The sequence below is a fragment of the Micropterus salmoides genome, unplaced genomic scaffold (genome assembly GCF_014851395.1).
Source record: "Micropterus salmoides isolate LMB-PRFRI ecotype aquatic unplaced genomic scaffold, ASM1485139v1 Ms_hic_scaffold_10, whole genome shotgun sequence".
Classification (NCBI taxonomy): Eukaryota; Metazoa; Chordata; class Actinopteri; order Centrarchiformes; family Centrarchidae; genus Micropterus; species Micropterus salmoides.
Window position 1 is genome coordinate 5,383,586 of NW_024040041.1, and position 13,469 is coordinate 5,397,054.

A 13,469-nucleotide genomic window follows, 5' to 3' on the forward strand; every position below is an offset into this window, starting at 1 on the left:
AGGAGAAAGGAAGAATGTTTTTCTATTTTTAGCACTGCTTCATTTATTGATTTTCTTGCTGTTGTTTTTCTTTTCTCCCTCTCTATCATCTTTTGTTCATTTATTTATTTATTTTGTGCTTAATACAAAGCATTTACTCATTTCCCCATTTCCCGAATCAGTTACCCCCACACCACCCCCTATGTTATATCTCCTGAACACACACGCACACACACACAAATTGCCATCCAACTTTTGTTATATGTCAGGTTGTTTTCCAGTTGTTGTTTTTTTAATTGATTGTGCAGCAGCTTATTACAACCAATTGACTTTACTTCCTTCACGTGACTTACAAAAAGTCTAGTCTGGTACATTTGTACCTCGACTGGTCATTGACAATAAACCTATTTGGTCATTTAGGTATGAGGATGTGTTGGTTTGACACATGTTACTTTAAGATTTTCACATGTACTAAACATATACATACAAAACTATATATTTACTTGGTAATATTGCCTGATTTACATGTTATAGAAGAATATTTGACCAGTATGTACATTAAAGGAATAATTGTGAATAAGGATGGAGCCTCTGAGTTCTGTCTTTAGGCTGAAATTCTTCAAAGTCATGGATGTTGTTGAAAGTGAAAAGTTGACAATATTACAGTTTACAAAAAAAAAAATGTTGGCAGTAAATAGTTGGTTGTGTCCTTTATCCGTGATGATCTGTGACACTGTTGACCAGTGGAAACTTAAATATATTAAATATCAGATAATGTACTCTACAGTTCAGTATGTCTGGGTTACATTTACATAGTCATCTTCATCAGCACTGGATTCTCCTTCATCTCCTTGTTCCTCGCTGTTGTCCTCTACATCAACAAAAACCTCCGTAGGAACTACATAAATGTCTGCAATCTCTTCTTCCACATAATCATTATCAGCAATGTCCTCATCCTCCACTTGCTTTGTCTGTTTCCTCATGGTGTCCACTGGCTCAACGTTCACATAGTCGTCGGCGTCCTCGTCCTCCTCGTCCTCGTCCTCCTCCTCCTCCTCCTCCTCCTCCTCTTCATAACTGTTCCTGCCCCTCACTGAAACACAAACATCAGAACAAATTTGTCCTGAGAACTCAAATCAGCAGCAGCTAGTCTTCTAATGACATGTACTATGTGTCCTGGTGAGCACACACATTGAGTTTGGACGAACTCTTCCTCATAATCATGATCATCACTGTCCCCGTCCTCCACCGCTCCTACTTGGTCTGTCCGTGTCCTCGTGGTATCCATTGGATCAACGTTAACATAGTCCTCATCCACCTCCTCCTCATCTTCATAACTGTTCCTGACCCTCACTGAAACACAAGCATCAAAACAAATTTGTCACAAGTACTTCAACCAGGCACAGTTAGTCTAATAATGACATGTACTATGTGTCCTGGCGAGCACACACATTGAGTTTGGACGAACTCTTCCTCATAATCATGATCATCACTGTCCCCGTCCTCCACTGCTCCTACTTGGTCTGTCCGCATCTGGATGATGATTCCTGGCTCCTTGGCTCGTCTTCTTCTCCTGACAACCAGAACGACCACGGCCAAGACCAGCAGTAACAGCAACAACAGACCTCCACCTGCTGCTGAAGAGACCAGCATCCACAAAGGCACTAGGAGAGAAAAACATTTAATAGTTTATCACAAAAAAACCCATCATGTCATCAGTCTTTGGCTGTGGTATAGAGTGAAGTGCCATGGAGCAGATGAGTGAGCATTACGATACATGACTTATTAGCATCTTCACACTAAACAATCTGACATTTGGGAAACAGAGTTCATCTTGACCGCATTTGAGCACCAAGCATCATCGATGTAAAACACAGTCCACCTCGCCTCATCTTGTCTCGTCGAGTCTTGCGCTGACAGCTCGGAACATGGACCGCCTGCCGAGTGTCTGATCTGGGTTGTTGATGGGGCAGGTCTCTGGAACGATGTGGACACAGCAGTCTCTGACATCCATTGCTTGGTCAACATGAGTCCCATTATGTCCAGACTGGACCTTTAGCAGCAGAATTAAGTCCAAGCTGGGCCAACTAGGCTCCTATTCTGGCTCTCTTTCCTCTCTGAGCGATCACCGCACCACTCGTGGTGCCTTGTCCAGTTTTTTGGGTTTTTGTTCCTTTGCTCTTTAATCCAAAAATCTTCATTTTCCAATGACTGTATTTGAAGTTTGAAGGAGCTACCACCTGCTGCTTCTACAATGTTTAGTTTAGAAGATATTTTAGTTTTAAATGTTTAGAACATATTTATTTACAAAGTGATGGTTTTACAGCTTTTTGTACACTTTATCTAAACTGCTCCCAGTCACGCATATTCATCTCCACAGGCACATAGGTATCAAAATATAGCCACAAGTCATTTCTCTCTTACAATGGCAGCATCTTCCCACAGATTCTCCCCACTCAGCGACACACACCCTCACTGACAAACCAACAAAGCTGGAAACGTCCTGTGACTTGATGCTTTACTTAAGTAATTATATAATGATTATAAGTCAGCTCATTAAAAAGTGAAATTTTTTCACTGCAAACTAAAATGAACAATTTCAATATAATCATGTTAGCATATGTGTGTCTGTCAGCAGATTCAGGCTTGATGTTGTGGTTCTACTGTACTGGTGTGTGTTTCTTGTGTTGTTTTATTTATTTATTTATTTTTCTTACCGGTAACCAACAGTCTGACGGAGTCACTCTGGGTCGAGTTGTAGTTTTGACTGTCGACCAATATCTGATACTGACAGCGGTAGGACCCTGTGTTACCGAAGTCCACATTAAGGATTTTGAAGTAAGCAGAGTTGTTACTTGATGTTTGAGTGCTTGTAAATGAAGCTGGGTTCTGTTCCAGAATGAATGTTCCTTTCAAAAGTTGTTGAGTCTTAGGTGAGATCAAACAAGTGATGGTAACGTCCTCACCCCATGTGACCTCACCAACAGGATGCATGGAGATATTGGGCTGTGGGGGAGTCACTGAAAAACAAACACAATAATAACATGTTAAGTGTCTTTTGCAGCCCCCTCACCGATGATGATGCCAACATGTAATTACCCTAAAACTTCAATTGATAGACGAGTCCCAAATAGCCGCCTACCTCCTTTACTGGCCTGGTGTGGGAACACATTTTGACAAATAAACGCCTGCTTCAATTAAACGCCTGGTCTGGTTTTTATAGAAGTTCTTTGGATGTATAAAACCTCTTAAATGCTGCGGAGTCGCCCGCTTTAGCTGCTTCCCGAGCTGCTTAGATCGTGAATAGGCTACAAATATTAATGTTTAAACGTATGATCAATGTCAATATGGACATGCTGAACATTGTTAGATCGGTTAGATTCTCCACAATACCACTGTTAAGTTCATTTAACGGAAACAACAAGACCCAAAGTCTAATTCTTCTAGATTTTACCGGTGTAACCTGCATGGCTACAAGAGAGGAAAACGGGGAAAAAAGTGCTGTCACACATTACACACATACACTTTGAAGCGCTTGTTAAGTCTGCTTGTTAAGCCAGAATGTGTCCGTTCCTTGATTATTTATATTCCTTTTAATCTGTAAGCGTCCACCGATCAAAAGAATCAAAACAACTTTTCACAAAAATTAATCCAAGTTGTGAATCCTGTCATGTGAAATCCATCGCTCTCTGTCTGCTAACTTCTCTCATTCTGCACCGTGTTGTTGTTTTTGTTAGGTTGCTGCCTTCAAAATAAAAGCGCATAAGCCGTCTGTTGGAGCTAGATCAAATGAATGATGTGTATGTATTATTCAGTTTGAAATAAATAGTTTCAGTTTTGTGTAAAAAGAATTAATGGCCTGTCCCATATGGACGCCTGTCCCAAATAAAGGCAGGGTCAATTCAGTGATTTCAGCAAATAAAACCCCGGGCTAAGTTTTACGGTAAGTGAGCTTCAGAGGTGCATACATGTGCCGTATGAAAAGTTCTGCTGTTTGACTAGTCTCTTAGTTGTTAATGCCTCAAACAACATTGGCACATATCAAGGATCCAAATCCTTGAATACTTGAACAGGTGTCCTAACTCCAAAAAGCCAAGTGGAAATGCTTTCAAGAATAATTCTAGACAAACTTAAATCAGAGCGATTCTAGCCATGTCATAGCAAGTCAAGCAGGGAGCAGGAAAATCAAGGAACCCAAGAACCCAAGTGCAGAACACCCCAGTTCAGTTTGTTGGTGTTTATCAATAATTAAGCAAAAAGGTGAACAAGCTTATGGGCAGGCAAGGGTCAGAAACAGGCGAGAGGTCCAACACAAGTCGAGATAGGGAATTGGCAATAATCAAAGTCCAAATAATTAAAAATAAGTCTAACAAATACCAGGCAGAAATCCAACACAGGGAAAGACTGGGAAAACGGCTGGGATGCTTGACATGTAGATGAAGACAGTTTAACTGCGCCAGAGAGGTCTGTAGAAGTACCCTCTGTATCTGCGATAGTGGCAGCTGAAATTACCTGTCTCACTCATAGTTCATAAATATTTTTCATTCATTTGTTTAATCTTATGGATGGTTGATAGCTAATGCTAGCTAAACTGTTATTGTTGTAACACAACTTCTAGAGTGCAGAAGTTCTTCTTTTCAAAGTTTATTTGTTTTAACTCATAGTATGAAGTTGAAACAAATTATAAAAACTTCAATCAGTTAAAAAAATTATGTTGAGACAACTGGAATACTGAACTATAGTTTGTGAGTTGAAACAGAGGCAACTTGCATTTCCAAGTTTAAAGTTTTAAGTTTAAAATATCTTTTCTCATTCCCTCTCTCTTACTCACTAGTTTTACAGTGTTTGTGTCAGAAACAAATAAAGGGCATCATTCAAATTTAATTTTAAGTCAACTGCCGGTAAATACAGGCATTAATGTACTCTCATGCAGAATTTCACACCTCAGAGATGTGAACTACCCCAACAAAAATAGTAAAAAGATAGCAGAGCAGATAAAGAAACAGAGCATGAGACATAGAACCGGTAAACAAAACACACCAGCTAGACAGTGTGAACCCGTGTCCACAAGTGTGATTATCTCCTCTCCGCCCCATTTTATGCAAAGTGTACTTCACAAGAGACCAGTTCATATCTTTGTTAACAGAATGTGTGATGAAATATATCACAATGTCAATAAATAAAAGTGAAATGATAACGTGAAAGTGATCAAACTGTATCCTCAGCCACCTGAAAACATCTCATCTTCAGAAGGTAATTTAGCTGCTTGCAGTATTACAATGCCTTTTATCACAATACATGAAAACAATACCTGAAACATGTTAACTGTACACATTAAATGTGGTCGCAGCTTCATAATGCTTAGAAGACATGGACATTAAAATGCACCTGCCAGTGCACTCATTGCACATGAAAATGTGTTCTGGGGGAGTGGCTTTGGAATGAAGCTTAAAAGATGAGAGTGGGATTTTTTCAGTTGATACGTTCTACTATCTAGCTGTCTCTTGCTAGTTCTTCTAGGAAATTTGCTTTGCAGTCATTAAACACAAAAGGTCATTAGAATACACTCTTGACAATGAGCATTTATCCAGCGTTTTTCTCACCTGGACAGACCACACCAACATCCTCACTGTGTGAACAGTTGTTGGTCCCAAATCCTCCGTGCGGACACCCAGTTAGAGATGTTTCACTTCCAGAACAGTTCATATCAACAAGCCAGATTTGACCCACTCCTTCACCAAAAGCTGAACTTAGATTTGCATTTTCTGTCCCACAGCCCAGCTCGCTGCACACCACCTTAGTGTCATTTAAGTCCCAGGTGCGATTACAGACTGTTCCCCAGGTGTTGCTGTAATAGATTTCAACTCTTCCAGAGCAAAAGGTAGAGCCAGATAATCTGACCTGCATGACTAGGTACATAACACAGAGAATATACAATTTTTGTATTAAGAGTGGATTTAGTGTTTGTCATTAGTTTGTGAAATAAAATGTTCATGTTACTAACAAAGGAACAAATGTCTATACCCACAACCAAAACCACAGACTTCCGCTTGGTATCACGAGTTGTCAAACACTCAATACATTTATTATCTTTAGATTACAGTTGCATTCATGCTGGAATAAGCTACATTTTCCTTTATAAACATTCTGCTGTTCAATTCTGAACACAATGCTAGATTTCAAGTCTTCCAGAGTAGAAATAAACCCAACAAATCTAATCTAAAATTCTATCAAAAGAAAGACATACAGTAAGTATTTACACTTTACACAGACCATAAATGATAAACTACAAGGATTTTGCACAGAAGAATGGACTGACCTGCAGCAGGGGTAGGTAAGGTCAAGAGAAGAGAGACTACAGGGGAGAAAACATATGCCAAGACAAATTATATAAATTGAAACATGCTGAAACATAATGAAATGAGAACAATGAGGATTTTCAAACTGAACTAAACTAAAGTCCTCCTTCCTGTACTATCTATAGAAAAAACAATTAGGAAGTTTGAATTTCAAATGCTCACCTATAGTCAAATCGAACCAGTTTCTCTTTCGTGTGCTCCTCATGGCTGAGACAGTCGGGGTGCTCTGTATGAGTCAGCAGACAGTAGAAAACTGAACTTAATGTTGTGCTATACAGAGACACTTCACACTGCTCTTCCTGAAACACTTCTTCTTTTCTGGTTTTTGTTTTGACAACTAAGTTCTATAACTATAGAGTGATGCAGTACATGCAATACTCTGTTTGTTGTAAATTAAGAAATCCACCTCTGTTGCCACAAAAATGCAGTTTCTTCGGCAGCTGTATGGAGCTTCAGTTAGAACTGCAATGTAAATAAGCCCTCTGCTTTATTGTGTTTTCATCTTCTGTTTTAATGTGTGTTATGTGTGTTTTTTAATCATAAAATCATTGAAATGCAAAGTGCCAGAGAAGGAGTAGACCGTGCAGCATGTATTCTGCTGAGCCGCTCTGAATGTCACTCTGGATTTGATGACGTTGTGTGTTGCAAAGACACTGAGACACCATCCATCGTCAACCGCTTATCCTGCATACAGGGTCGCTGGAGCCAATCTCAGCTGACATCGGGTACACCCTGGACAGGTCGCAGGGCCACACATAGACGAACAACCACTCACGCTCACACCTAAGGACAATTTAGGGTCGCCAATTAACCTCACAGACACACCTGTAGAAATTTCCAAATGTGGCTTGGATCCTGTTTGCATTAAAAGCATTTCAGTCTGATGTTCTGTAGTGGCCAGTGTTATCTTCTTTGCTGTGGTGTGCTACATAGAAGGTAATTGATTATACTGTTATTGTATTTACTTTTTTCATTCCTGTGCTGCTGTGCTAACTGCATACAGGGGATTAATAAAAGGTACATCTTATTTCTATCTATTTGCTCTGTGGTAAGTTATTTTTGGTGGTGTATCTCTGTTCTAGGACCTCCCCACCCTTCCACGTGCCTACGTGAAAAGCCATATGGCAGGTAGAGCACATCTCCCTGCCCGTCCATGTGCATGCATGGAGAGACCGAGGCAGAGAGAGCAGCTGCAAAGAACCTCCCAAGGTACAGAACAGAGCAGGCACGCATCAATACAACAGAAATGACGCTGATTAGTTAGACACAGCCTGAAAGGAGGAGCTGGGGGGGGTGGTTTGGGGCAATAGTTTACAAGATACTTGCAGAGGAAGCAGCAACAGTAGGTAGACAAAATCAGCTTAAATAATGTGCCTTGAACGGAATTGCCAGTGAAAGCTAAGAGGGGAATCAGCTGAGCCGTCAGCTGATATGGCTGGCTTTGAGATGGGAAAATCAATCTGGATATGCCAAAAACAGACTTAGGCTGCCAAACACCTGCATCAGCATGTTAGCATTGCCATTGTGAGCATTAAGGCTGAGCAATTTTATCGATTCTGCGATATAAATCTATATTTTTTTCCCCAAGAAAGTATCGATTTTTAATCCGCGAGTATCGATACATAAGTCCCATTCAAACCCCCCGTGTTTACACCCGTTCGCGTTGCAGGAAGAGCGATTTGGTCAGCCAGCCGCTAGTGTCACTGTAGAGCAAGTTACCCGTACTAACTTTACACAGACGCCGACGTCTACCTCTTCCTGTTTATGGAGTCAGAGCGTCAGAGCGAGGAGATTCAAGAAAATGGCGGCGAATATAAATCCAGCACCTTCATGCTTAAAAGCAGTGAGGGAGCACTTTGGGTTTAAAAAGAAGACGGAAAGCGACGACTTAGACAAAAGCATCGCGGTTTGCAAGCTGTGTGACACAAACGTGAAATACTTTGGAAATACCACCAACCTATGAGCCCACCTAAAACGTCACCACCCGGACAAGGTAATGCTAACGGAGGACCCCAAGAAGCTGCGGCCGCGTGACCCAAAACATACCATGCTGGACATCGATGGCGGTTGTTCCCACAAGTTTCCATATGCTTCACCAAGGTCTCAGAAAATTACAGAGTCCATTGCCTCCTTTATTTGTCAGGATTTAAGACCGTATTTGGTGGTGGAAAACGCCGGCTTTAGGCGCATGGTGAACGCGATGGAGCCCCGCTATCCTATTCCAACCCGCGAACACCTCACCAAGGTTTGCATTCCCAGGCTGTACGCTCAGACAAGGGCACACGTCAAAGCCTCCCTGGCCAGCACCGACAGAGTTGCCCTGACGTGCGACGGCTGGACTTCGCTGAACTGAAGCGTATGTCACCATCACGGCCCACTTTATCAACGAGGAATGGGAGCTCGTTACGTATGTAATTACAAACCAGGAACATGCCCGAGAGCCACACCGGACACAACCTGGCAGAACATCTGAGAAAGGCCCTCGCAGAGCTGGGAATCACAGAAAAGGATCCAGTAATCGTCACTGATAATGCATCAAATAAAACAATCGCAGCTGAGAAGGCAGCATTCACACTTCATGTCAAATACTATGCTCACACATTAAATCTGGCTGCACAACGTGCCCTCAAAATCACAGCAGTCGCACGCCTGCTGGGAAGGGTGAGACGCATTGTGAATTTCTTCAAACAGAGCACTACAGCCAACCACATGCTGAAAGAGAAACAGAACACAAGCTGATGTGGTTACTAGGTTAGTGTGTGGTTACTTTTCAATAGTTGTTTTTTATTACTAATTTGTTTTGTCATTTATGTAAAGCAGCATTATGTGCATCCATGCTGTGAAGTGTGAAGGGTGCTATAGGTCTATAAATAAATAAAGTATATTTATTTTATTTATCTACGGGTGGAATAGTGCGCATGACATGTTGGAAATATTCCAGAGCCCTGCCCTCGAGTGAAGTCAGGAAGACCGAGAAGGAATCTGTGCACACTGACTGAGTCAGACGTGACAACAGCTGAAGAAGTAGTCAGTGCGCTGAAGCCCATGAAGGAGGCTACACAATACATGTCCAAGGAGAAGACTCCCACACTGTCAGTCGTCGCACCCCTCCAGGACACACTGATCAACGGGCTGAAACCGATCGAAGGTGAATCTGGAGCCATAAAAGAGATGAAGGCTGCCATGGCTGGGGATCTTCAGAAGAGGTACATTGACCTCAAGGCAACTCTCCATGCATGTTCAGTGATGGATCCAAGATTCAAAAGTCTTCCCTTCCTGACTGAAAATGAAAGACAGGAAGTTTATGATGATTGAAGAGGCTGCAAGACTGAGCATGCAGCCATCAGAGGTAAGGCAGTGATGGTACTGCTAGGTTTAACCTTTGGCCTTGTACCTATCCGCCATCTCCTGGCAAGAGTAAGCATAGGCATAAATAATGCATTGTTCAAAGTTTAAAAAGCACTACAACGTTAACAGTTTAAAATAGATAAATATTCAATAGTTTAAAAAGCATAAATTCTATAATGTTAACAGGTTTAAAGGCATTAATTAAATACAGTAATTAGAGATTTATACAATAAAAGCTCATGAATTTCATTTCATGTTGACTTATTTAATTTAGTCACTTTGGAGTGTGGACGAAGAGGGGACAGCAAATGCTTGTGTTGATGATGAGGGGATGGCATCTAAAGAAGACAAAGATGAAGGAGAGCAATTCATGGAAGGAGAAAGCAGTCAAGGTCAGTATCACCCATTGTTATCCAGTGAAGCGCACTATGTTGTCTAAACCTCTGTGTAGGAATTATGGAATGTGCTTAACTATAAGAAATGCGTTTTTGTTTTTATTGTTTATTTATTTGAAGGTCAGTGTCCTCCACCCAGGAATCCAAGGCCAAGACAAATACCCAAGAGGATGAGGCCAAGGAGCAGATGACCCGCTACAAGGAGACAGATCTCCTGGAAGTGAAAGAAGATCCACTGGTCTGGTGGAAGGAGCACCAGTATCAGTATCCACTTGCTAAAGTGTTTCCTCAGAGAGGGTCTTTTCCACCGCCGGAGATATCATCACTGCTCAGAGTGCACTTCTCCCAGAGCACGTTGATAACCCATAAAGGAGAGCTGGTATAGACAGGAATGGGCTCATATACTGTGCAGGTACCGAAGAGACCAGTAGGTATGGTATGATGTTTGTGACACTGATGTCTTTTAAAGCCTCAGAGCGACTAAACTAACACTGGTTCCTGATCTAATATTACACACGTATGCTCTATGCATTTATTATCACAAACCAAACTTCCTAAAAACTACTTCTTTTAACTGCATGTTCAACAATTACAATCTTTTGAAGCATTGAAATTATGGCTGCATTCAGACTGCAGGCCAAAGTTACCCAAATCTATTTTTTTTGCTCCTATGTGACTCATATCAGATCTTTTTATAACAGTGTGAACAGCCCAAGTCACATGGTATCTGATCGTGTCCAGTTCGGATTTGGGCCACTTTTATATGTGGTCCCAATCCAATACAGGTTGGATTTTTGTTAAACGCAACCCAGCTTCACAATAAGTGTTAATTAAATTTGTGGCTCTCTTTCTCATCGTCCTCGCGATCATCTCCTCACAAATTCCCTTCTTCCACCTGGAATCCACTGCTATCTTATGATACATGCACACTGTTGTTACTTGTCTGAGTGGAAACAGTAGAGAGAGAGAGAGAGAGAGAGTTGTGGGGCATATGCGTTGCAAAGTGCAAGAAACCATTATGAATGTAATAAAAAGGACAGAAAGTTGTCATAAATCGGGAGAAATGTGACCCCAGGAGGAAACCAGGAGAGGGCAATGAAATACGAGAGTCTCCCATGAAAATCGGGAGGGTTAGCAAGTATGAGCCAACCGGATAACGGTTTTATTCTTCTGCGCATTCAGGTCAAATCAATAAATAATTCAGACAAGAAAACAAAAAACAGGAAGTTGCTATGTGAATATGCAACCATGTGTGAGTATGTATGTTATATTTTAGACAGGAAAGGCGCTCATGTGTTTACATATACAAGGACCTCATTTCTAATGAGGAAATGCTCATTAGATTTATGTTGCATGAGAGTCTCTTGCAGGAGGCTACCATACACGTAGGGAAGCAGCTAATGGTCTCTCATAGGAAATCAAAGATAAATATCAGATATTTTTCAGCACCAGAAGATTCTCTCACAGTACATATTTCATTTGTCCATTCATCTGTCATACTTTAGTCAATCAAAAGACTTCTGGTTAAGGTAAGTAAAAAAAGTCGTTGCAGTAATCAAGGAGTAGGGAAATAAAAGAATTTTGAAAAGATTTGATAATTTTATATTAATACACATTTTGTGGTATGCTGCTCAAAATTGCTAACAAACATAACACCAAGATTTCTGTAAATAGGCTGCATACAGTCAATTCAAAGTCAAAGTGACAAACAATGAGGATTTTGTGTATGTAGCTACCTGTAATAGCAGAAAATTTTTCTCCTAGCATCCTGACATCTAATCTTTTAAAGAATAGAGTAGAATAGAATCTTTATTGTCATTGTACATGTACAACGGAATTGGATGCAATCCAATCAGTGCAACAACAAACAACAAATGCACATAAATCAATAGATATAAAACAGCCTCTAAAAGTAGCAAAAAAAATATCTATATCAGGAGTTGGAAGAGCCACGCTGGAAGCTGGGACCGTTATTCCCTGTAAAGCTGGACAAAGGTGCCTCATCTCGATTGATGCTGATTTTAGCTCATCTAGGACCTATAAAGACAAGATGGGTAGACAGCACACACAAGCAGCTTCCCACTAACTGTAACTAATCTAACTTTATCCAACTCAGAAACATCGCCTTAGTTACTGCCCAGCTAGGGTGTTGTGCAGAGTTCTGCATGCCTGCCAAATAATGCATTCACCTCTTAAAGTCCTCACCACAGATTGTTTGCTGAATCTCAAGGAATGATATTTGTAAGTGTAATAAATTGTTGATAACTCTAAACATTCTTAAATATGTACTTCTTATCATTTATCACCACTTAAGAACCCCACAAAGAATAGGATATTGTTTATAAACAGTAACATTACTTGAAGGTGCGTGGCTCTCCACGGCAGGCAGGCAGATCTCGGCTCTCTGCCTTTCAACACTTTGTGTCCGTCCCTCCAGTTCAGGTGCAGCCACTTACCCTACTAGTTTCTGACTAGTATCTAACTGAACAGTCACTCCGTTACAGTATGCACTATGCAGTATACACACCATTAACTTAGCATTGTTAGCACAGCTTGGGGTCACTCAAAGCTGGCTAATTAGCTTAATGAGCTAAGCTAACAAGCTATGTATGCCGAAACAGATACACTAAAACACATATAACACATAAATAAAATACAAGAATTTCACTGACCAACTGGAGCACATGCTTCCTGGACGGTCTCCATAAATTTGACCACACAGCATGCCATTATTAGTCTGATATTTGCATGAAGAAATATCATTATTTGAGCTCATTCACAGCACGGATGCAGAGTTCCGTGACTGTATTGGCTGAGTGAGACTAACGGATGGCAGGCAGACTGCTAGCAGTGACGGCGGTAGCACCCACATGTCACTCAAAGTGGCCACGCCCCTAATGATGCAGAACTTTAAGGCTTAAAGCAGAGGTCGCCAAATAAGTCTGTCATCGGGCCAAATTTTTTTCATGTCATTGGATGACGGGCCAGAATATAGTCAATTAATTATTTATGATCTATCGTTTACCACTTACCTCCTTAGCCTAGTTAGTATTGCACAGGACTTCTGTTGGAGGAGTTGTGTGTTAACTCCCGGCTTGTTGCTAGTAATTTTGTCCTACCTTTTCTACAAATTGATTATGAATTATTATTGATTATTATGACGGCTTTTTTAAGCAAACCAGAAACTCTTTTGAATTTCCTTCAGAACATTTCAAAGTAAAAGCTCTCAATTAAACAGGCCCCGCGGGCCGCTTATTGCCGACCACACTCCTTTTATCATTTATTATAGTGTATTCTGATTTTTAGTGGTTTAAAAACATTGAATTGAGTGATAGAACTGTCATTTTATAGATGAAGTATGGCTCGAAGCTGTGTTAAATAGATTGTT

At 40.8% G+C, this 13,469-nt stretch overlaps 1 protein-coding gene across 1 annotated transcript; it reads right to left on the reverse strand.

Annotated features, from left to right (window-relative positions):
• Positions 1–244: 244 nt before the first annotated feature.
• On the reverse strand, positions 245–6,592 carry LOC119896429. Its single transcript, XM_038709862.1, has 7 exons — positions 6,501–6,592; positions 6,299–6,334; positions 5,583–5,888; positions 2,697–2,999; positions 1,431–1,643; positions 1,171–1,332; positions 245–1,072 (listed from the first exon to the last, which is right to left on the reverse strand). The coding sequence occupies exons 1-7, from the start codon at positions 6,541–6,543 to the stop codon at positions 768–770; spliced, it is 1,368 nt and encodes a 455-aa protein (XP_038565790.1). The 5' UTR covers positions 6,544–6,592; the 3' UTR covers positions 245–767.
• Positions 6,593–13,469: the final 6,877 nt, after the last annotated feature.

Coding starts and splice junctions, on each gene's coding strand:
- LOC119896429 (XM_038709862.1), bottom strand. CDS start 6,543: ATGAGGAGCACACGAAAGAGAAACTGGTTCGATTTGACTATAG. Junction 1,333..1,430: donor AGAGTTCGTCCAAACTCAAT/GTGTGTGCTCGC, acceptor CTTGTGTTTCAG/TGAGGGTCAGGAACAGTTAT. Junction 1,073..1,170: donor AGAGTTCGTCCAAACTCAAT/GTGTGTGCTCAC, acceptor TTTGTGTTTCAG/TGAGGGGCAGGAACAGTTAT.